At 33.5% G+C, this 23,828-nt stretch overlaps 3 protein-coding genes across 5 annotated transcripts; 2 read left to right on the forward strand and 1 right to left on the reverse strand.

Annotated features, from left to right (window-relative positions):
- Window positions 1-1,471: 1,471 nt before the first annotated feature.
- Window positions 1,472-4,256, forward strand: LOC21408259. 3 transcript variants are annotated; one of them, XM_024167326.1, is made up of 8 exons: window positions 1,472-1,513; window positions 1,601-1,665; window positions 2,120-2,477; window positions 2,583-2,749; window positions 2,822-2,902; window positions 3,121-3,196; window positions 3,281-3,364; window positions 3,907-4,256. In XM_024167326.1, exons 3-8 carry the CDS (start codon window positions 2,156-2,158, stop codon window positions 4,062-4,064), a joined length of 888 nt encoding a protein of 295 aa, XP_024023094.1. In that variant the 5' UTR covers window positions 1,472-1,513; window positions 1,601-1,665; window positions 2,120-2,155; the 3' UTR covers window positions 4,065-4,256. The 3 variants fall into 3 exon arrangements, with proteins under 3 accessions (XP_024023094.1, XP_010098913.1, XP_024023095.1); XM_010100611.2 differs by having other exon boundaries at window positions 2,586-2,749; XM_024167327.1 differs by lacking the exon at window positions 1,601-1,665 and having other exon boundaries at window positions 1,480-1,513.
- Window positions 4,257-8,810: 4,554 nt separating this feature from the next.
- On the forward strand, window positions 8,811-9,714 carry LOC21408261. The gene is made up of 2 exons (XM_010100613.1): window positions 8,811-8,867; window positions 9,067-9,714. The coding sequence occupies exons 1-2, from the start codon at window positions 8,811-8,813 to the stop codon at window positions 9,712-9,714; spliced, it is 705 nt and encodes a 234-aa protein (XP_010098915.1).
- Window positions 9,715-13,487: 3,773 nt separating this feature from the next.
- On the reverse strand, window positions 13,488-14,369 carry LOC21408262. Its single transcript, XM_010100614.2, has 2 exons — window positions 14,307-14,369; window positions 13,488-14,211 (listed from the first exon to the last, which is right to left on the reverse strand). Exons 1-2 carry the CDS (start codon window positions 14,364-14,366, stop codon window positions 13,603-13,605), a joined length of 669 nt encoding a protein of 222 aa, XP_010098916.1. The 5' UTR covers window positions 14,367-14,369; the 3' UTR covers window positions 13,488-13,602.
- Window positions 14,370-23,828: the final 9,459 nt, after the last annotated feature.

Raw genomic sequence — 23,828 nt, forward strand, 5'->3', positions numbered from 1 at the left:
ATATATATATATATATGCATAATTGATATAACATCTTCTCAGTATCTCAAACTAGATTTTCTAGTCACTGTAGGCTGTCAAATTGCGAGCACCTGTCAAACACGAAACGAATAGAGAGATCCAGAAGATGACATGTGTAAGAGGGACATAAATTAATATAGAGCAGTTTTGTAAGCTTTCCTCCCAAAATAATGATCCTTTCGGTTGAAGCGGATGCAACACACCAAAAAAGTGCAGACACCTTATAGTACATATGTAGAAGCACTGTTAAGCATGTGATACCATAAAATGAATATATATACAATATTATAAAAATTAAAAAATATAATAAAAAATATTTTTTTTCAGGCACATTCGGGCGGGCTCGGGCAGCCAAGACCAGGCCCGCGGCCTGTCCAAGGGTCTTCTCAGGCTTGGGCGGGCGGCCTGACTTTTTCAGTCAAGCAGGCGGGTTTAGTTGTTGGACACAAATTCAATTTTTTCGGACGGTTATAGGCGGCCCGTTCAAAGTTCTAACACTAGTATGGGATTAAAAAACCTACTAACTCATGTATATGTAGGGTCCCACATTAAAAGAAGTAGAAAAATATGCTTTTCAGCGGATTCATATTGTAAACGGGTTAATAATCTTAATCCGTCGCGGCTCGCAGGGCGGGAACAGATTTAGAGGTCTCTGACCCTATTCTCTGTTTACCCGCATTCGATTTTACAATAAAAATAATTAATCAAATAAATGAGGCACTGTGAATATTATAAACCTGTGACGGAGAAATCTGCCTCGTAAGTCGTCAATTTATGCGGATACTGAAATAAATATATTAAGTGTTTTTATTTACAAAGTGAGCTCCAAATCCACCCACTGCCATCCCTAACCATGAGTGTAGTTTTCGTCATTGTGACATTAGTGCGCTCTTTTTTTCGTTAAATTGACATGAGTTTTTGTCATCTTTTATTAGTTACGGTACTTAATTGTAATGATACTTGAGTATTTTTTTATTATTAATATTATCTCTTCTTTTCTTCCTTCATCACTCTCTACTTTCAACTCGTTTTATTTTTTATGCTATATAAACTAACATTTCATGATTTTATACTTTGTTTGATTTAAAACTTTATTTATATAACTCAATCTGAGGTAATTTTCAATTCATCATCTCTTTTTCAAAGTTACTTCGTTAATCATATATGAGGATGTTTACTTTTTATATTTATCTGATTCTAAATTATAATTTATAATTCTCTATAATATTTTTTTTTTATAAAAAATACATATAAAATAAAAATAATTATAAATCATAATTCTAAATATATAAACTGTCCCCTTAAATTTGAAACCAATCGTCGTTAATCATTAAATTCACCGAACATTCTAGCGTGACGCAGAAAAGTGTTCCATACACGTGTCGTTGTAGTACTGGTCTATCCAAAGTATATAAACCACCGTACTTCCGCCAACGGAATCATACAGACGCACACGCAGGCTATTCTGGTTCTTTCCCTCGCATTTTCTCAGGTAACTCTCTCTCTGGATTTTCTTTCTTTTTATTTCGCTTTTCTCGCTATCCAAACACTGATCAACACAGATTAACTGAATTCACAGTTTCACACTTCCCTAGCATAAGCATTCCCCTGCGCTTGCCTTTCTTTGGAGTTTTCTACTAAAAGGTGACTCGATTTGATTTTGATAGCGTCGGTTTAATTGTCTTCTGTCGATGAAATGAAATTTTTGTTCTCTTTCTCTCGAATTTTAGTTTTCTCTTTTACATTTCCTGATTACACAAGCCGGAATTATCACTATTGAAATTCGCTTATCTTTTCTGTTTCTCTTATAAGAAAACAACGCAAATATTAAAAAACAAACCCCAAAAAAAAAAGGAATGAAACTTTTGGCTTGCTATTTGTTGTACCTGAGGTCTCAGTTGATGATCAACTTTTATTCATCTTTGTAATTTTGCATCCGAATTTTATTTATTTATTTATTTTGGATGCTGTTTGTTATATTTAAGGTCTCCATTGATGATCATGTGTCACTCTTTTGTAATTTTCTCATCTGAATTTGATTTTTCCCCTTAAAGTTACATTCGTATTGGTATTTGATGTTGTTTTTCTTTTGACTTAGGTTTTTCTTCCCCTAGAAGAGACGAATTTACACAATATGCAGAGCGAACGAGGAGGAGCAGGTGATTTCTTTCGCTCCGGTGATCCTTTCCGTGGATTTGGTTTTAACGGAAGCATGTTCCCTAGCATTTTTGGCGGGAGGAATCCATTCGATGATCCCTTCTTTTCACGCCCGTTTGGTAGCTTGTTTGAGTCTAGTATGTTTGGTCCTCCTGCCACTTCTAGCGGAACACTGGAGAGGCCTAAAGATAAGGGTGTTGTGATACAAGAATTGGATTCTGATGAGGAAGGACAAGAGGAAAATTGCTCTGAGTCAAGTAAAGAACCATCTGTAGAGCATCCAGATGATGCTGTTGAAGGTAATCAAGCTCGGATAATTGGGTTATTTCTTCTAAATGTTCACAATTATATGTATTAATCTAATTTGGTTATGTGTCCCCCATGTTTGCTGTGGTTTTTTGTAGCAGAGAGGGAAAGCAACAATGTGGTATATAAGAATAAACCTTACAAGGTGGAGGGGGCAAAGCCTCAGAATCGTAGCTTCAGTGTCCACACTTCCAAAGTCACTTATGGTGGTGTAGATGGAGCATATTACACCTCTACAAGAACAAGAAGAGAAGGCGGTGATGGGGTAAATTACAGTCCGTGGACAATTGAATTTTATTGGGCTCCATTTTTCGATTTCTAATGTGGTTGTGGTCAGGTGGTCGTGGAGGAGACTAAAGAAGCAGACAAAACAACTGGGCAAGCAGCATATAGGATCTCAAGGGGAATTCACGATAAGGTATGGTTTGAATTGCTAATGCTATTCTATTTGCTTTATCGCTTGTTTGGCATTACTACTCAAATTTTTATGTTCTCATCCATTCATTCTGTTGAGTTATATGTTTATTATGTATTTAATACCTTCCAATATATAGCTTTTAAATTGCAAGGAAAGGTAGAAAAAGGATTGACCTTGTAGCTACTATTTGACATTGAGATGATTGAATGATTGTACAGGGTCACACTGTCACTAGGAAGCTTAACTCTGATGGCAGGGTGGATGTGATGCAAACTTTACACAATTTGGATGAAGGTCAGTTCATGTTTCTTGCTGTGATTATTGATAGTTTGCTTTTAGGTAGGTCAATGATTGAACTAATTCTGTATTGTGTACCAGGCGATCTTGCTGGCTTTGGAGAGGCATGGAACTGTAATGCTAAAGGGGACTTGCCTAGCTGGAAACATGGATTTGATATGCATGGTAATGCATTTGAAATCTATTGAGTTGTTTCTTTTCGAACACATTCTATGTGTTTTTGTCATTTTGTTATTTCTTTATATACTTTTACTTTAATGTAATAATATTAAGTAAATGTTAGTATCTGATGCTAAAACAGACATCCTATGTGGTATATTCCGCTTCTTTTTCACTCATAACAAAAAGACCAAAAGAAGTAGCTTTTAATTGTTCACATTATGGAATAACTATGTTTATTGCTTGTATTTTACCTCCAAGGCCTTGGAACTTTACAAGGGTTCAAGATCTTGAATTTACATTCTAGTTGCAAAAAACATTCTAGACATTGCTCCACCGTTTCTGTAACGTCGTAGCCACCTTCTTTTGGATGTTTATGACACTGGAAATAATGTTTGCCGTAACGATTAGATTAGCAGCAACGCGTAATACCTTATAACAGATTTTTCCCTTAGACCAATATTAAAACATTTTCTAAATAGTACATAAATTCCTGTTCTTATATATACTCGGTTCCATTTTAAGTGCTTAATGTCATAACAATGTAGGTTCTTTGAGAGGCGAACAGAAGCCAGATGCATTCTCGAGCGGATTGTTCCTTCCATCTTCAGAGGAAGTGCGGAGGGCTAGAGGGATGGGACCAGATAATGAGGCCGTAAATGCTGGAGGGAGAACGAAAAAAGTAGTCAGAATCAATATAGACTGAAGTGACAAGTGAACCATATCGTGTTACTTTAGAGTTTGATTGAACTCTGTAAATAAGAGCAGTATGGCTGGTTTGCTTCTCTGTATTGACTATTGAGAATTTATGTTGGAATTGCTTGGAATCTATAGCCTGTAGCTTGAAAGGTTGATAAAAGGCATGGTTTCTTCAAAGAAAATGACGGGTTGAATGGAATTCACTGGTTATAAGATTTTAGGATGAAGTATTTTAACTTTTAGAGGAGACTCCAAAGAAGTTGGTTAAATTACTGGAAGTATTACAACTCTACAAGTTTATCGTGCTTTTTTTTTTTTTTTTTTTTTTCTTTTCCTTTTTCGTTCTTTTTATACTGGTTGGTGTGAGCACATTTATTAGAGACCATACACATGACAAGAATTTTTTACATGAAATATTGCTTTTTTATGTTTTTGATAAGTGATATTTTAGTTTTATGATATCTATTATATTTTATATAATAAAAGCGTGATAAAGCATATTCCTATCATGAAATATTTATTTTTTTTCATTTATGTCCCATATTTTTTTTACTTTTTATTCACTTTTTATGTACTATTTTTTCTTACTTTAAATTTAAGAAAAAATTGTTAATTTTAATTTTCATTAATGTCTTTTACTTTTTGTATTTTTGACTTATTTGTTATCTACGTTTTTTTTTATTTTCATGTTTATCTATTTATACTATTCACTTTTTTTATTTTTCATTTATTTATTATCTATTCTTTTCTTTTATTTTAAACTTAAAAAAAAAAGACGGTTAATTTTTATTTTTATTTATGCCATTCATCTTATATACTTTTTGTTTATTTGTTATATTTTTTTTCTCCTTAAAATGTAAGAAAAAATGATTTAATTTGTGTTTCTATTTATACCTTTCACGTACATCTATGCCCTTTATCTTTTGCTCTTTCACTTACTTTTTATCTACTTTTTTTCTTATTAACAATTTAAGAAAAATAGTTTATTTTTGTTTCTATTTATGCCTTTGACCTTTTGTATTTTTTAATTACTTGTTATCTACTCTTTTCTCAATGTGATAAAGCAACCAGTGTCAAGTGATTTTTTTTTCATTTATGCTCCTCACCTTCTCTACTTTTCACTTGTTACTTACTCTATTATCTTACTTCGACTTTTAAAAAAAAGCGGTTAATTTTTATTTGCATTTACGCCATTCACCTTTTGTATTTTTTTACTTACTTGTTATCTACGCTTTTATACTTTTTTTTTCCATTTATGCCTTTCATTTTTTCTACTCTTCACTTACTTGTTAGCTACATTTTTCTCTTACTTCGAGCTTAAGAAAAAGCAGTTGATTTTTGTTTTCATTTACACCCTTCACATTTTATACTTTTTACTTACTTGTTGTTTACTTTTTTCTGTCACTTAGAGTTTAAGAAAAAATGATTTAATTTGTGTTTCCATTTATACCCATCACCTTTTGTACATTTATGCTCTTTGTCTTTTGTTCTTTAACTTACTTTTTATTTACTCTTTCCTTTTATTTACAGTTTAAGAAAAAACAGTTTAATTTTTGTTTCCATTTATACTCTTCATCTTTTGTACTTTTTATTTACTTGTTATCTATTCTTTTCTTTTTCTTAGTGTTTAAGAAAAAGCGGTTTAATTTTTTATCCACATATGCGCTTTACCTTTTGTATTTTACTTTTACTTGTTAGTTGTTATCTACTCTTCCGTCTTTCTTAGAGTCTTTACTTTTTGTTTTTATTTCTATCCTTTATCTTTTATGTTTTTTATTTACTTGTTATCGATTGTTTTCTCTTATTTAGGATATTATAAAAAGTGATCAAATTAAATAATATTTATATTATGGTGATCAGATTATAATTAAAACTTATTTGTCTACATCATAAAATCGTTTCTTATAGAGAATAAATATGATAGTCAAATTCATGCTTTATTACAACTAACACGCCCGTGTTTTTTTTTTTTTTAACTAGTGTTATGAAACAGCTAAATTGTCTATTTGAAAGCAAGTTTTCTTCTTCACTTCTTCTCTTCAGAGTTCCATGAAAATTTTGATTTGCTTAGTTAATTTTGCTTCTGCAAAACTTCATTTGCAGTCGCGGCCTAAGATCGGGTGACTTCATTCAAGTGACGATATAGAAGAAGAACGAAACGAAGTGACAGGCCGGGGGGCAGGGAAAAAAGTTGAGTCGATCAGGCTCGACAATCAGGAGAAGCAAAACAAAATTAGGATTTGGCTGAAAAAGAAGCAACACTATGGATACTATGACCAATCACCATTGATAAAGAAGAATCTTTATAAATCACTTTGGGTCAACAGGGTATTAAAAGAATAAAAATTTAAAATCTATGTATTTTAAGAAGTATTTTTTTTTTTCTTTTTTAAATAAAAGTTTAAATTTTTATGCGAGAAAATATTACAATAAAAAAGTTTGAATTGTAGTTCTTATATACGGAACAAGTCATTTCTTCTCCAACAAAATGAGATACAACTCCTGCTTGCAGCGTGCCTCATTTACAAACTAAGGTTCCTTTTGATTCATAGTTTTGAACGAAAAAAATTTAAACAGGAATTGAACTTATGAAACAAACACATGGTAAGGCACTTTTGGGGATGAAAACTAGAAAAACAAAATGCAACTTGCCGAGAAAAACAAATCACGTATTAAGAAGTGTGCGGGCTATAAATTTATTCCAAGAAGAGAACAAATGGATACACGCATTAGATAAAAAGAAGGGTAGGCTGTGGTTCTCAATGTATGTGCATGGCAGGGCAACGTGACATACATTGATTTCCGTGTCGGTTGTTGGGTCACCAAGCGTCGTCGTACCTTCTTTCTGTACCGTTTGCGACTTAAATTGCATGTTAATTTATCATGGATATTATTATTTATAGTATACGTGTTTAATGCCTTTCTTTTGGTGAATTTATACATGTCTAGTACTTGTTCTCTACCTTCACTAGTATCTCTCCATACTAATAGACATCTTTGGCTTTTATACAAATAATGAAAACTTCACGGCTCTACAAATGCACTTCATTCCTACTAAAAAGAGAGTATTTTAAAACCAATGCAAGTTTACTAAACTTAAATATGCTCAAAATGGCATCAAAATAGAAAAGTACGTAAATCGAAACAACATAATGGCACAAGGCTGCAAAGCCATTATGTTCTTGCACCGTAATGGCTTTGCAGCCTTGTGCCCGAGGACCAATTACAACAGCGCTGGATTTGTTTCTGCTGAAGCACAAGACTGACATCCTCTTTAAATATGCATATATATGCACAGGAAGTTGAGGACATGACAGCTAACAAGTAATATTTTTCTTTTTAGCTAAACATGTAATTAATTTTGGAATGGCGACCAAGAGATCTCACTAAATTTATACATACAAGTGATGAGTCAATTATTTGCAATTTGATTTTATACAATATATATATATATATATAGGGGTGTGATTTTAATGATTATTTCAATATTTATTCTTCAGTGGATATTATTGTTTTAACAATGTCATATTGTTAAGATAGTTGTAATAAATTTGATAGTTGACAAAAAAAATATATAACGATTAATGACATTAGATTTTTATTACACCATATCAAAAATTAATAAAAATATAACAATTAAAAGCTCGTCTAATATATATTATATATATAGTATTATAGTCACTAAACGACAATTCAAGTGGAATCTAGGAAGGTCTCATAAAAATAGGTACTAGTTACCAATTTATTTCTTTTCTAGGAAAAAACGGGGGGGAAAAAAAGTCACCAATTTATTTATCAAACAAGGCTTGTGGGGGTGTTTCGTTAGTGTTCCTGCGAGTAATTGGCAACTTGGGGGACAAGTAAGCGACATGTTGGTTGACAGCTTCTGGGGCTGATTTACTTGCATTTAGGGCCAAGTTTTGAGGCTTCGACTGCGGAGTTATATATGGGACTTGCCAACCCTTTAAGTGTGCTCTCCGATGTAACTGCGGGGTGTCATTCTCCATGTTACATGTAATTTACACAGCAAAGTGAATATTATATTTTGCATATATATATATATATATATATGTATGTATATATAGTTCATAGGATGATCAGGAAAAAGAATACAGTCGATAATATGCTTATTTTGTGTAATGTAGAATGCACTCTGTATATCAGTAATATTATGTGGGTTCAAGTAAACTTATTTGTATTATTCAAAGGCTAGTTAACTACTACAGAATGAAATCAGTCAAATTAAAGAGCAAGTTTCATATGGTCTTACTATAGAATGGAAGACAGAGATAGTCACGTCTACTTTACAAATTATCTCTATCTTAGAAAAAATAAGAAAATGTATATATATACATAGTATTTTATAACAATAAGAGAGACTAATTTGCATGATTTTATAATTTCCTACTAACTGGTACAAGTATAACCTACTCCCTTCTATTCTCCTTAAAAAATTAGAAAGAATAATAAGTTAGCCGTTTTGTTCATATTCTTAATCTAAATTTTCAACATTGCCAGTTGGCTTAAAAGAATATCTTCAATTAAAACCTTCCTCAGATGCTTCACATGCAAACAATTAATAGCACATATGGGCCCTTAGTCTCTCCTCTGCAGACTGTAATAACTCTTTCCCAGTCCCTCCCACACAATATATAAGGCCAATGCTTCTCTACTTCTGAAGCAAAGCAGTAATATTAAAGCTCTCTCAAACAAGGAAACCTAGGAATCAAAGGAGAAAAGGGAAAAAAAAATTATGGCTTGTTGGTCTGCTGAGAATGCCACGAAAGCCTTTCTCAGAGCCCTCAAAATGGTTAGTCTTGAAAAGTTTTCCTTATGTTGCCAATGCTTTCATAATGACATAAAGTTTTCATATACTAATTATGTTCTAGTATTTTATTTATGTGTGTTATTTGCGTTTGATATGATCTGACATTCAAAAACACTACGATATAAGTTTTTTTTTTTTATATGTCTTAATAAGGTTTTTCTGCTTTACATTGCATGTTCAGAGAAAAAGGGGCAAGGAGCCAGATACAGCCGAGTTCATATCAGCATTGGCAGCCGGAAACAATGCACAGCTCTTGGTGATGGCATGTGCGGGCACAGCAGGGTCAACCACCACCACTGCGCTAGCATTAGTTGCCGCGGCACATCAAACGGGTGGCAGGGTGGTCTGCATTCTCCCAAGCCCAGGCGTCCTGCAAGCCTCCAAGAACTCCCTAGGACACTATGCCGACCGCATCGAGTTTGCCACGGGAAACGCAAAGACCCTTTTGGTAAACGATCTCAAAGGAGCAGATTTCGTGCTCATTGACTGTGACATCAATGACCACAAGGGGATTTTCCTAGCGGCTAAGAAGGGTACGGCAAAAAATGTTGGTGCACTTATTGTGGGGTACAATGCCCTTCATAAGGGATCTTGGGGAAGTGATCATGAGTTAAGGACAGATCAGACTCAATTTTTACCAATTGGAGAAGGCTTACTTGTTAGTAAAAGTACAAATACTGGTAGTGCCAATGCTGCTACAACTTGTAATTATAGGTTTCAAGACGGTCCGAAGAGGAGTCATCACTGGGTGGTAAAAGTGGACAAGTGCACTGGGGAAGAACATGTTTTTAGGATTTCTTCTCCTAAAAGGCAATGGATTGAAGCTTAAGGCTAATCTTCTTTTTTTTTTCCCCTCTTCAAATTTTTCTAGCTTTGAAAATAGAAGTTAAGACTTAAAGAGTCTTTTATTAATTATTAGATAAAATTAATTTGTGACCAACCCATGTTTAGTGAAGTATAGATAAGGGGAATGTAATGCTCTCTTGCAGGGACTTGACTTTTTTGAGGCTCCTGTGCATACACATTTTAATATAATTAGCTCCATAAATGTTGTATTGTATTTTGTATATTATTTGTGGGAAGTGGATCCGGTTTACAGCGCCTGTATCAGTATCAATAGTAAACTACTCCAATTTGCTGTTTTAACTTCTATTTTTTCTTTTTTTCTTCTTTTTTTTTGTATTTTTTTGTATTAATCTTCAACTTCTTCTACTCTTTTTTAGTCTATAACAACAAAATAAGATCTCCCAAATAGAAATAAGATCTAGTCATTTTGGTGGACTCTCATAAAAGTTAAATATGAAGAATTAGTAAGTGAGCACCCACTAATAAAATTGAAAATATCCACTCAAAAAATAAACTAAAGTTGAGAATATTACAAAAGAAGGGTTATAAATGCATTGCACTTGTAGTGATTTGTGTGACATTGTGCTCATCTTTTAAGTAGAATTGGGTCAAACTCTTTAAATGGAGGACGAACTTGTAACACTTTGAAGAATTAAATGGGATTAAATAAAATAATTGAGATTTATTAGTGTACCTAATATGATTAATTGATTAATTATTGATCAATAAATATTTCTGACGTGTAAATTTAAATAATTCCAAGGTATTTAAATATTCTCAATAATCATATTTTTACCCAGAAGTGTGTGTGAGCACATTTCTAGATTGTCATTTTAAATATTGTGACACATGTCTTTTCCTTTTCTTTTCTTTTCCTTTTCTTTTTTCTTTTCCCTTTTTCCTTCCCGAGCTCTCTCTCTCTCTCTCTATCTCTCTCTCTCTCATTCCTCTCTCTCTCTCCCATTCAAAATCTTCACCGAATCAAGCCGGATTTCGAATCAAAGGAAAATTTCAAGAAGTTTTCAACGTCAAGAGAAGAATTTGAGGTAAGATTTCTGAAAACCTCTCTTGGTTCGAAATGGATTTTGATGGATTTTGAGTAAAACCATAGTAGAAATTGGAGACCTTAGGTTCTTTAGACTTGATTTAGTACTTAGAACCTGAATATAGTGGTTTCCCTTTGAGATATTTCGATTTGGAACCGAAATTGCAGGTTTTTGGGCTGATTCCGCGGGTTTTCCTCGCCCTGCTATTCTTCACAGGTCGACCGGACTGCACTGATTCCACCGGTCGACCGAAGTGCACACCACCGGTCGACCGGTGGTGTTGCACTGCTCTGTCACCGGTCGACCGGTGTACACGGGGTTTGATCCTGTTTTGCCTAAAAATGTCATTTTGACCTCAGTTTTCAAGGAGAACCCAAATTAGCTTCATTTGGGGATCTAAAGTGAATGGATTAGCATCTTTAATCCATATTTTGAGATTAAAAACCCTTGAAATGATGATTTGAAACATGAAATGGTTTGTGAAACCGGTAATTGAATTATGGCACACTAATAGGAAATCCGAAAGGATATAATTGAGATTGAAATTGCTTTAGGAATGTGGATCGGATCCTAAAGTGTTATTTTATATCAGTGCTAGCTGAGGACTCATATTGAGGGGCTTGAGGAAGCGAAAGCCGGAGTAGAGTAACGCTAGCCACAGGTTTGATATTTACGAGGTAGGATTTCTTACCCTTTCCTTTGTGAGCTTGTTTTCAAAAGAATTTTGGCCTTGCAAATGTTTTAAAGAAAGGGCATGTTTGCGAAAGAATTCTGGGGAGTATAATGAACTGTTTCATAAAGTTTAATGAATGGTTTCGTAAGACAAGATATCTTGCAATCAGTAAACCGGCTGATGGCCTAGATAGGATGTGGAGAGTGCATCAATCCTTGGGGGCAGGACCCGAAACCCGGCCCGGGGTGATATGGCATGTTGTGGTTGTGTAAGTAATTTATCATAGTATAAATTACTTGTTGATGTCTGTAATACGGAGATTTTCAGTTATATTTCTTTTGAGAAAAAGGATGTGAGGTTCCGGCTGTTGTATTGGAACTGAATGTCTATATTTATTTTATTGTTTATTCATTATTTATTTACTCATTTATTTATTGGTTTATAAAGTTATTTCAATTATATCCGACTGGGCCTTTCGCTCACGTTTTATTATTTTATAAATGTTAAACCCCTCCCAGGCGACTCTAGGAGCAGTGCGGAGTAACTGAGTTGCTACTACTCGATTTGGAGAGGATTGTGATCATCCTCCCTGTGTACAAATGTAAGAATTTGTAAATTCTGTAAACTCTGATATTTGGATTTCTAGACTGTGGTTGATGTCTGTAATATTATTTATATGGTCATGTATGTACAATGCTGCATATCCTGTGGGTGAAACCCTGAGTGATGTTAAGGTTCAAATTTAGACCTCTTCCTTGTAATACATTTTCAACGAAACGGAGGCTTGTTTAGGAATTTACTTAATACTTTACTTTTGAATTTTGATTATTACTCCTAATCGAGCCTCCACGTCACCGACCCCGGCTTCGGGGCGTGACAAAACTAACACATCTAATCATTTTTTTATTAGTAAAAAAAGAAAGGTTTTAAAAAATATATATTAATATGTCAAACTATTCAGAACAAAAGAATATGCTTTTTTTATTTTTCTTAAAGGTCTGAACTTTTTTTTTTCTCATTTTTAAAATGATTAAAGATCTCAATTAGATTTTGAACTGACAAAGATGTGGGTGCCAATACGATATCTAGTCATAAAATTCTATATGGTTAACATATCTCAATCGACCATCTTTTGAAAAAATAATTCTGTGTCCCTTTGGCCACCAAGCTGAGATGATTAATAGAGATAAAGATAATTAGAATTATTCCGTATACTTTTGGTTTGGAACGGTCGTTGAAAGATTCCTTGTAACTACATATTGACAATTTCCTTCCAACATCTTCCAAGAATAAAATACCATTTGAGAGATGCCCATGCATGAAAAGCTAAAATGGAACTGATCATACGGTTATTTGATGTTGTTAATTATCTGATAATTCCCTGTAAATTTTAAGAGTGCTGAAGGAATAAGTAGTTGTGATATAAAGTAGTTAAGTGTTTAGTAAATTTTTAAATTGTTGTTAATCTTACAAGAGAAACCAATTCTCGCATAAGCGAAAAGAAGAAGTTGCCTTACCTAGTTTTTGATTTATGTTGTCAAAGCAGCTGAAATTCTTACACTTACCAAACACAAAAATAGGTCCAAACTTATTTAAAAAGTGCTTTTGACTTATCCAGAAACATTACCAAACGAGGTCTTATCTTTTTGTTTTTGTTACCATGTTCTCTTTGCCTTATTCAAAATCCATTCATATAGCCACCAAAAGAGTGCCATAAGGCATAACAAATTGGCTATGTAAAATTGATTTAATGCACACAGCCACACACACACATATATATATATATATATCTAATTATACCAAAGACATAAAAGTATTTATTCAAGTTAATTTATAATCTACATACAAAGTTAATATTTACAATGTATTTGTTCTAATCTATTACTCTTGCTAGCTTCGTTCGAATCAAAAACATCAGAGAGGAATAAATTGTTAAGATGCTTTAAAATTCATAATATAGCATCTTAACAATTTCCTTCTAACCATAACCACGGTTCTTAAGGATCCAAACAAAGACTCAAATAGCGAAGAGGGGGAAAAAAAACTAAAAAATAAATACATATTAGAGTCTCTGGCAAGAGGGGGACACATTACGCATGAAATTGTTGGTGAAACCCAAAATTCTGTAGGTAAAAACCCCACACCCAAAAATTCACTCCCGGAACACGTGTTCCTCCCCGGACCGTTGATCGACGTGTGTGATCCAACGGCTGGGACCCTTCCTTGACACCATGGCCCCACCACCACTGGAACTCCCTATGTGAGCTATATCCAATCCGTTCCCAACGGGGAGGAACACCGACCTGACGACGCGTGTCCCCTTCTCAAGCGCCCACTGCCATTGAAACCCCGAAACGTTTCGCTGCCATGCATTCTTGCATGCAAAAACCGCGCCTCTATTGCTCACCTTGGCCGACCTCAACACCCTCCCAAAGTCCCTCCGCCCGCAGTCAACCACCAAAAAGTCAACGCCTCCTCCTAGCGCCTCCATTGCTGCCTCCGCCTCTCCGATCACCACTTCAGGAAGCTGCGGCGGTGGCGCGGTGGAGCTTCTCATGGCCTTGATGTACTCTTGGCGCGTCCTCTCGTCCAAGACTATGCATACATGCCTCCCACACGTCTGGCGGGCGGCAACCGCAAGGCCGATACTTGTGGCTACCGGACTGCCGTAGGACCAGGCCTCCACTATCAGCTTGGCATCCCAGCCGCCGGCCATGGCGGCTAGGAGCTCGGCCACACCGGATTCTTTGATTTTCTCACACTGCGAAAAATAAACAAAATTGTTATTTAGGAACTGAAAATGAAAAAAAAAAAAAAAAGATTTAGAGGGTTTTGGCGTTTGATAAGGTTGCTCACTGATTTTACAGTTTCTATGTACGCTTTTGTAGCGGTTTCTGGAGACCAAATGAGCTTCATATTGAATAAGGTTGGACTTGATCAATTTTGCTTTGTCTGTCTCTTCTGTTTCTCGCTCTTTCTCTCTCTAAAAGGTTTGAGAGAGATTGGAAGTGGGACAATGGGCGAGGTGTCGGATTCGGTGTATATATAAATGATTTTGAGAAAAGATATATATATATATATATATATATATATATATATACATACAGCTTTGATAGATCACAAATGGGCTATAGCGTTGACATTTGCTCACACGAGCAGAATGTGCGAGTACTATTAATGGTCTTAAAGATGATCTGGATTTTTTTTTTTTTTTTTTTTTTAGCTTTGCACAACATTTTTTCTTTATTTGCATTGGAAAACCGGGGACTCGTTTTTATAGAACAATTCATTTCCCTGTTGTTTTTGAAACCTTTTTAGTGAAAAAATCTTTTGGGTTGTCGTAAGCACAGATAATACTTGAACCAATTCTTGCTTGTTTTCAATCTTTTCGGCTACTGGTAAGAAACATACATTTTAACAATGTCGTGTTATATATATAGGAGGATTGTAGTTCATGTTTTTAACCGTTAAATTATAATCATCCCTAGAAAAAGTTTGACAACTTAACAATATCTAATGAAAATCTGATCGTTTATTATTTTATTTTTTTTCAGAAAGACCATTAAAATTATGTGAAAGATTTATTTTCTTATAATTATACTAATGGATAATAATTTCTTGTGCAATTTTTTTTTTTAATTTTAGATACGGTGTGGGTCTATCATCCACTTACTCAACAAATAAAACTAATAAGATTTAAATTTTAGAGAACATGCTAATGGCTGACGCACCTTACCATTTGAGCTAGCTCCAAGTAAAAGAGGGGTGAAATATGAGGACTTCCAAGGAGAAATTTGTATGGAATTTAGCAGTGAAGTGTTGGCATCTATACGTGCGTCCTGTTCTCAGTGGCTGCTATTTATAATTATACTTGTTCTAATTTAATTCGGCTGCACTTCAAATAACATTATTAATATTTCAAATGTTTCCACCACTTGGCCTTAATTCTCAGAACTTCGAAGGGCCCTTGTAATTAACAGTACCATTACAGTATTGTTTATTGAATCGTTACGTAATTGAAAATTAACTAAATCACTTTTTATGTACGCTTACTTAAAAATTCTTGAACGAATTTTGAAAAAAAAAAAAAAAAAAAAAAAAAAAAAAAAAAAAAAAAAAAAAAAAAAATACAACAGAAGAAAACTAATTACAACAACAAGATAAGGAAAGTTGACAAGAGCTAGACTCTAATTAATTAAAGCTAAAAAATAGACATCAAAGCAAGTTGCATCAAGAGGGGAACTGAAATATCTATCTATCTATCAATATATATATATATATATATATATATACTTTTTTCCCAGAAGCACCAAAGCAACAAATGATTCAGCAGGGTAAGCTGTTTAATTATCTCTTAGGTCAACCGTACAAGTCAAAAATTTCTATATGGAGATGGTCCTCTTGATAGCCTACTTTAAGGACCAAATGTTTTGATCAGTTTTACTAAATAAAAAAAGGTATTTTTTCGAGGAATCAATGGTCCGTTAAGTATTATTTTTAGTAAGGATGATAATAATTCTCACGGGACAGGATCTCGCCCCGAACAGCGGGGATTGGGGACAATTATTAAGGATGACGATAGAAATGAGAACAAAATATAATCCTCAATTCGTGGCGGGGTAGGAACGAGAGAAGTACTCCCCACTCACCTCCGCCCTGATATTAATGTATTATTTTTTATGTAAATATATATATAAATACACATAATCTCTTAAAATTACTTTTTACTTAAAAAAATAAAATGTAACTGCATTTTTTTAGTTGGGAAAGGAAAACTACCAATTATGGTTCCTTGTACCGGGAAAAAAGAGCAATTACTAATCTTCGTATATATTATATATGTACATATAAGGATGCATTGCCTAGTGCCTCTTCATCCTCTTTAAAGCTATTAAGAATAGACAATAAAAGGAGAATTTACGTTTTTATTTGGATGTTTTTAAAGTCTTTTTGCTTATGCATTGGTTATTACTTTTGATTGCAGTTGACAATATGTTAAGAATTTTATTTTTATTACGGAACCTTTCATTTTGGTCTAAATTTATGATGAATTTTTGCTTTATTTTTATTTAAATTGCAATAATTTTGAAATGTAAGAATGAAGTATGTATGAGAAAGGTTCTTCTAATAAATAATCCTCAACTCTGACCCCCCGCCCCTTCTTATGTGGAGATATTACGGAATTATTTAGAAGGATGGAGATGGGGATGAGAAATAATCCTCCGCCCCATTGTCATCCCTAATTTTTATAGGATGTTTTTACATTGCAACTTATACTCTCTCGTTCTCCAATTGCTGATATTACAATTGAGTAATAAAATTCCAGTTTGTTCTTAAAAAAACATGTTATATGCTGTAAGAAATTGAATATAAAGTTCAGTAGTATTCCAATTGAAAAAAAAAACAAAAACAAAAAAAAAGTTGACACACACGCAGAGAGAGAAGGATATGATCAGGATTGGAATTAATGTATTTCAGTTTTCTTGGACGTGGCCCTTTTTGTCGTCTTCTGAAACTTCCTTGGTATTACGTGGGCAAAAGGACGAAAGGCAGTTCAAATCAATGAAATAGCTAGGTTTTGTCCCCTTCATCTTCTTGGCGATCCTTGAAATATAATATATGTTGTTTAGTTCGTTGATTCGAGTTTTTAATTTGAGTTGAGATGTGATTTTATATGAGAATTTTTTATTGTAGCAAAAAAGTTAGATGTGATTATTTATGAGAGTTTTTTACTGTAACAAAACTTGAATTCTAAACTCGAATCAGCGAAATGAACGGGTCTGTATATACACACACATGACTACTACGTGCGTAAGTTGAAATATCTTTTAAAGCTGTCAATATGAAACTGTCAATGATTTGAAATTGAGGGCCTGCCAAATTGTAAATATAGTTACAGTTCTGACGTGTTCGTATGAATGTATATTTACTTATATACACAAATATAATGTATGTACATGGAGTGTTAAGTTTATTTCTTCACACTAAGATTGGAGCCAGACACAACTAGCTAGCTAGCTATAGATATATAGCACTCAAAATATATTTATTATTGATCGATCCACTAGATACATGGAACAATTTAATACAATAAGAGAGTATATATCGAAGTCGGTTTAAGACTAATTATTCATTGATTTTATGAGCAAAAAGCTCCTTTTATATATGCGTCACCCTAGTCTAATAAAAGGTAAAATATGAAAACAAGTGACACAAGCATAAGTTCTACAAAACATAAAGTCACAGCCGTACTATTTGAATGGTTCAAGTAGTACGATTTTTAACAAATTAAAGTCTCCCATAACCTTTAATTTTCTTCTATATATTCTACTTTAGGGATATGAACAAAGTCGCCACCTATCAATAACCCAAGTAAGGATGACAAGCGCAAAACCAAAATTTTATCGATTAGTTAATTAATTTATTGCTTGTCAAATAACAGCTATCGAGTACAAAATGGGACAACTTGCAAAAACATTCATGGAGAGCGGGATAATGACTATGACTTCTCCCATAATCAGTACCCAAAACTCTTCTACTTGCGTTAGGAAAAGACTAGCTTCTTACTTTTTTAAACGAACGAATTACGTAATACGGGTGATCATGTATAATGGATCAGATTGTGCATACAAATACATATACACATATATGTATATATGTATATATATATATATATATATGTATATGCTTAGGCTGCCGGCCTTTTTGAAGTCATATGCAACAACCTTATATATATATATATATATATATATATACCTCTTTTTTCCCACGACCTTTTAAAATACCATTTTCTATTATGCACCTCTAAACAATTGGTTGTCAAATTTACCACATCAAAATCGTTTTTTTTAAGAGTTGTACTTTATTTTTGTTCCAAACTAAAATCATAAGAGATATAATAAAAATGAAACTAAAACCTTAAGAAATATATGTTCACGCAGAAAAAATTCAACAAATTGAATATGCACGTGCTTGTAATTATTTAATAGTATTAAGAGTTAATTATTTTGACGGTTTTTAACTTTTCACATTCTTAGTATATGTCTCGCTGAAACAAAATCATAACTCCGACATTATATGTGTATGTATGTGTGTGTGTGTGTGTGTGTATATATACATATATATATATATATGCGCATTTGAGTCAATTGGAAGTGTACGGTTGCGATAGGCTTTCCAACCATTGGTAAAATGTTTACTAGAAAATGCAGACTGAATGAAACTATACAAACAAATTAATATAGTTTAGGGACAATTCGTGAACATATAATTTGGTTAAAGTCAATGCCGAGGGCTTTTGAAGTTGTCAAACATATCTTCTTTTTTTTACTTCTTTCTTTTGCTGCTAATCAATGTTCCTAACTAATATTTCTATATACTCGGCCATTTTTGTAGTATTGTTAATCATGGTCATGTACACTACACAGAGATGGGTTTTTTTTTTCACTGATTAAAAATTACTAATTACCTCCCGTTCTCCATACCCGTTCACTTCGCTAATTCGAGTTTAGAATTCGAGTTTTTCTACAATAAAAAGCTCTCACAAACAATCACATTTAACTTTTTTGCTACAGTAAAAAGCTCTCACATAAAATCACATCTCAACTCGAATCAGCGAAGTGAACGAGGCAATAAAAAATATGTTTTCAATAATCTTTTAGTAGATCAGTTGTTAATTTCTCTTTTATCGCTTTTTCTTTTTTTGTTTCTTTTCAATTTCTTTGCACATTTTGATTTACATATCAACATTCTTAGTCAAACCGTTGATATAGGAAATCTATGATGATGCTAGCCATAGATTTACAACCGTACTCCTAATAAAACACTAATATACCCAATGCCAATCGCATCAACTAAATTAGTCAAAAACCTTTTGTTCAATTCTTAATTAAACAGCTTTTATAACATGTTACAAAAAAAGTCCTCAGATCAGCCAAACAAAGACAAAAATAAACTAGTGAATTGACAAATGAATTAAAAACATGAAATGCTGTTGCCTTCACTTACCTCATGCGTAAAAGACGTAAATTTTTGTATTCATTTTTCCCTTTCAGTTAAGCTCATCTATTTTGTCTCTATGCGTCTGTTGTTACATCTCAGACCAAACAAAAGAAAAAAGAAAAAGAGAAAAAGCTCATCGTATGTGTTTTATAGATCGATTGCAAGCAGCATCTTTACAAATTATAAGGCAGAAAGAATCAACAGGATTAAATTAAGTAAATCGGATGATATGATCAGATCTATTTGAAATCATGTCCTCACTTTTTTTTCAAAAAAAAAAAAAAAAAAAAAAAAAAATTTACGTTATTTACGTTATCATATAATATGTTTTAATAAATGATATGAGTCTCTTTGTCTTTTTTAAACCATGTAGAAATGACATATTTTTGTCAAAATAACTGCACGACAATCATACTTGTTGACGGTGAAATTTCATTAACAGTAATATACCAGATTACCGCTTAGTAACCGGTTAGATTACCGGCTAAATCACGTGTTAATAACTACTTTGTATCCGGTTAATCTCTATCAATAAAGTGCAACTGGTCGTGTATGGGTTTTATGGATGTTCTGAGTATGAATGAAACGTAAGAAAATGAAAAGAACACCACAAATTATAGTGGTTCACTCTCAATGCAAGAGCTACATCCACTTTGAGAAATTTCTCTCTTTCTTCTTTCTTTTTTTATTACAATGGGCTCAGTTCTCTCAAAATGACCTTCTCGGTCTCTTTCTGGAGCTTTGCCCCTTTTATATCTCACAGATTATATTTTGGAGGAAACCGAGACACAAGGTTACCCAGTGGTTGCTCTCGAGTAGCCTATTATCCTACTCAACTAGACTGTAGCTATTCAGTAACTTTTTCGACTGTTCATCTACCTACTATGTCCACTATTATGCCTCTGTGACTTCCTCGTGGCTTCCTATTGGTCTGTTTTTAGGCGGCTAACATGCTAGTAATCATTTTCTTGCCATTGACTTTGTTTATGCCCGCAAGTAACCTAAGGGTTTCCCTCTTGCCATCTCGGGAGATATTCTTGGGATCTGAGTCAGATGACTGAACATGCTACCCTTTCCACTTTCACTGGGCCCGAATGGCAAGTTTAGATAGAGCCTTTGTCCTCGTCAATCCTTGCATACCATCGGCGGTCTACAGGATTTTGGAGCCATCTTCGTCTTAGCCGCCTGATGGGTCGACTATCATCGTGGATGATGCACATTACAAGTTTGTTGTTCTTAAGCATTTCTTCAAGGACGGCCTTGAAGGAACCTGGAGCGGTCGGCTTCTCTCTCGTTACCATAAACACTTATTTTGAAACAGCTGAGCTCCAACCAACTGGAACGCCAATTCTTCGACGGTCAGTGCCTATTTGTTGCCTGACGTGGTAAGGCAATGGCCACGTGGAGCCTATTTGTTGTCTGACATGGCAAGGTAGATTTTCTCCCATAACAATACTTGTACACTCTAAAACATAGAAAGGAGCGCAACTCTTCAGTAAAACACAGGGAAAAAATGTTTATGCAAGTAACATTTTATTTTAGGGGAGCTTCTCTCAGAGACAAAAAAGAAAAGGCTCGTCACCCAAACAACGACTTGTCATTTTGTAGTAAAAGATGTCATAAATACACACTAATTGTTAACAAAAGAAAATGATAAAAAAATCCAAAATATAAACACAAGAAGTAATTTTTTCAAGGATTGTGCACGGTACGATCCAATCCCAAATCATTAGTGGGACGTTTGGTTCATGATTCTGATTTTTAAAATTTAAATTTTTTGTGAGGGAAAAACACTGTAGATAACCAAGAACCATAGTTTAGAACCATGGATGAACCCTTGAAAAAAACATCCCAATTTTTAGATCGGATTATTTTAGTGGTTTAAAAAAATTTCAAAATAAGGCTGAACTGCTTCAATGGAAACAAGCCAGACCATATGGTTTAAGCGCGGTTTAAACCGTTTCTTAAGAGTTTTTTATTACTTTTACTCACTATATTTCATACTTCTTAAGTTTAAATAAAAAATGAATACAATATCATAATAAAATCATGTACTGCATATAATCCATTAAAATTAGCATTCTATAAGGATAAAAAAAAACCTAAAAGTAACAAATAAAATTATTGTTTAATACTTTTTAATATAAACACACAAAATGGTCTGATCTGATTTGGATTGTGTATAAAATTTCTAAAACCAAAAAGTGTCTTATTTGGTTTTAGAGCATCAAAAAATGGTTCTAACGTGAAACCATACCAACAATCTAGAAACCACCATATTGGTCCGGTCTAGCGGTTTTAGAAAAACCATGTGTTGATGTCTAAGCTGGCTCAACACCACGTGTTAGAAAGCATGGTGTTCGGTCTCCTGTCTCGGTCTTAGTCTGGTCGGCACTCCGCCACGTGCTCGAGTTTGGGGACTAGTGTCATGCACTGGTATAAGAGATAAAGCTCCAAACTGACGGGGACACCGGTGTGGTGCCTGCCAAACACACTCCGACACTCAAGTCAGCCGAGCTCGTGAAGCAATAAATGGTGTGACATAAATTGGGTAGGAGAATTGTCCTTACCTCAATAAATGATCATGGGGTATTTATAGTCTGGTTGATGGACCCGGGTTTTGTCCATGACCTACCGGGGGCCCACAAGTACATGCATACGACTCCGTCAGGCATCATGACAAGTGTCGCAAATCGACGGGAGCGTTCAATATTCACCCAACGGTGAGGATCGATTTGCATTGGATATTGCTTCGGGTGGTGTGGAACTGCCGAGCAAGCCTACTCGGTGACATATCTGCGAGTGTTGTGCTCACTCGGCAGGCAGGACAATAAGTGTGCCGAACAACGAGTATGGAGGTGTAAGGAAGCTCGACGCCACCAGTAATGTTTGACCGAAAACATGAGAGGGACTTGTTCGGCCATAATATCCGAACATTGCTCAGCACGTGCTCCGCATATGACGCTGACCTACCACTCAACACCGTGCATAGCCCTAATTTTTCACATGGGGTTTTAATAAATGATTATTTTTTAAGACATTTTTTAATAAGGGCCCAAATTTGGTTAAATTAAAAAATAATGGTATTAAAAATTGTTAATCAGTGATGACTAATTTGTGGTTTAGAATTGTGATTTATCATGGACATATCAATATTAATAAGTATTAATCAATACCAATTAAAATTTAACAGTCTATCATTGATAAATTTGTAACTAACTACTGATAAACTCAATAAAAAATACTATTTAGATCTAAAAAAAGGGGATATTTATATTTTTATATCATGTATTTTAGATTTATTTAAAATTTATCCTTTTAGTTTTTTATCTCATCAAATGTATGCCTTCAAATTAAATTTAATATACAAATCTATGTCTTATCTCGGTCAATAATTGATTTTGACATTTAAATTGATTGAACTATCCTTAAGAAAAAGGGAAAAAAAACATTAAAACTTTCTACTATTATGATAATTAAAAATTAATAAGACAAAAAAATCTATTTGAATGGTATTTTACACATTTTAGAGGTTAAATTTGTGAGTTTAATTTTTTTTTTTAGGTTTTTTTTTCCTTTTTCTATGTTTTTATTTAAAGGTATTTTAGGTACTCTCAAAGTTAAAAGGAAAAATTTCATATTGGCACCCTGTGTTATAATTGTTGGTTTCCGAAACGATTTCGGATGCGGAAGTGTGTGTTTTACGAACCGTGTATAACAAAAATTTTCATAAAACTTTTAAGATACTCTATAGATTACATTAATTTATGCACGAATAAATTAATTAAATTAATTAATTTACCTAGCGGACGATTAGGACGATAACTTGAATTTTTTGGCCTCAAACGTTCCTTGCTCCAAGCTAGTTTAGAATACCCGAATCTTTCTCGTCAATTCCTTGAATCCATGAAGACGTGTGTGTGGGCACAGCTAAAATAAAACGGGATTAGAGAATAAACACTCAAGGTTTTTTTGGTTAATGTATAATTTTTCTAAATTTATTACTTGTTAATTTTGTTAATTAATAAGAAATGTAACTTTAACATTTTAAATTTTAAAAAATGACCTTAAGGTATTAAAAAATAATTTTTTAAAACGTTAAGAGTACTAAAAAATAATTGTGCTAAAACATATGGTTCTAATATAAAATTTTTTAAGTTTAAATCGTGGATTTAACTGTGAAAAAGTATAAATTTTGATATTAAATCTAATTTAAAAATATATATTTAATGATATAAAAAATTAAAAATATAATTTTTAGAATTGTCTCCGGTCAGGCACTTAGACTGCAGTTGTATAATTCTACATAAATTGTGTATATTTACATGTAAATCGTGTATAGTTACATGTAAAGTCGTGTATATTTAACATGAAATA

The sequence above is a fragment of the Morus notabilis genome, unplaced genomic scaffold, assembly GCF_000414095.1.
Source record: "Morus notabilis unplaced genomic scaffold, ASM41409v2 Scaffold100, whole genome shotgun sequence".
In the NCBI taxonomy this organism is placed as follows: Eukaryota; Viridiplantae; Streptophyta; class Magnoliopsida; order Rosales; family Moraceae; genus Morus; species Morus notabilis.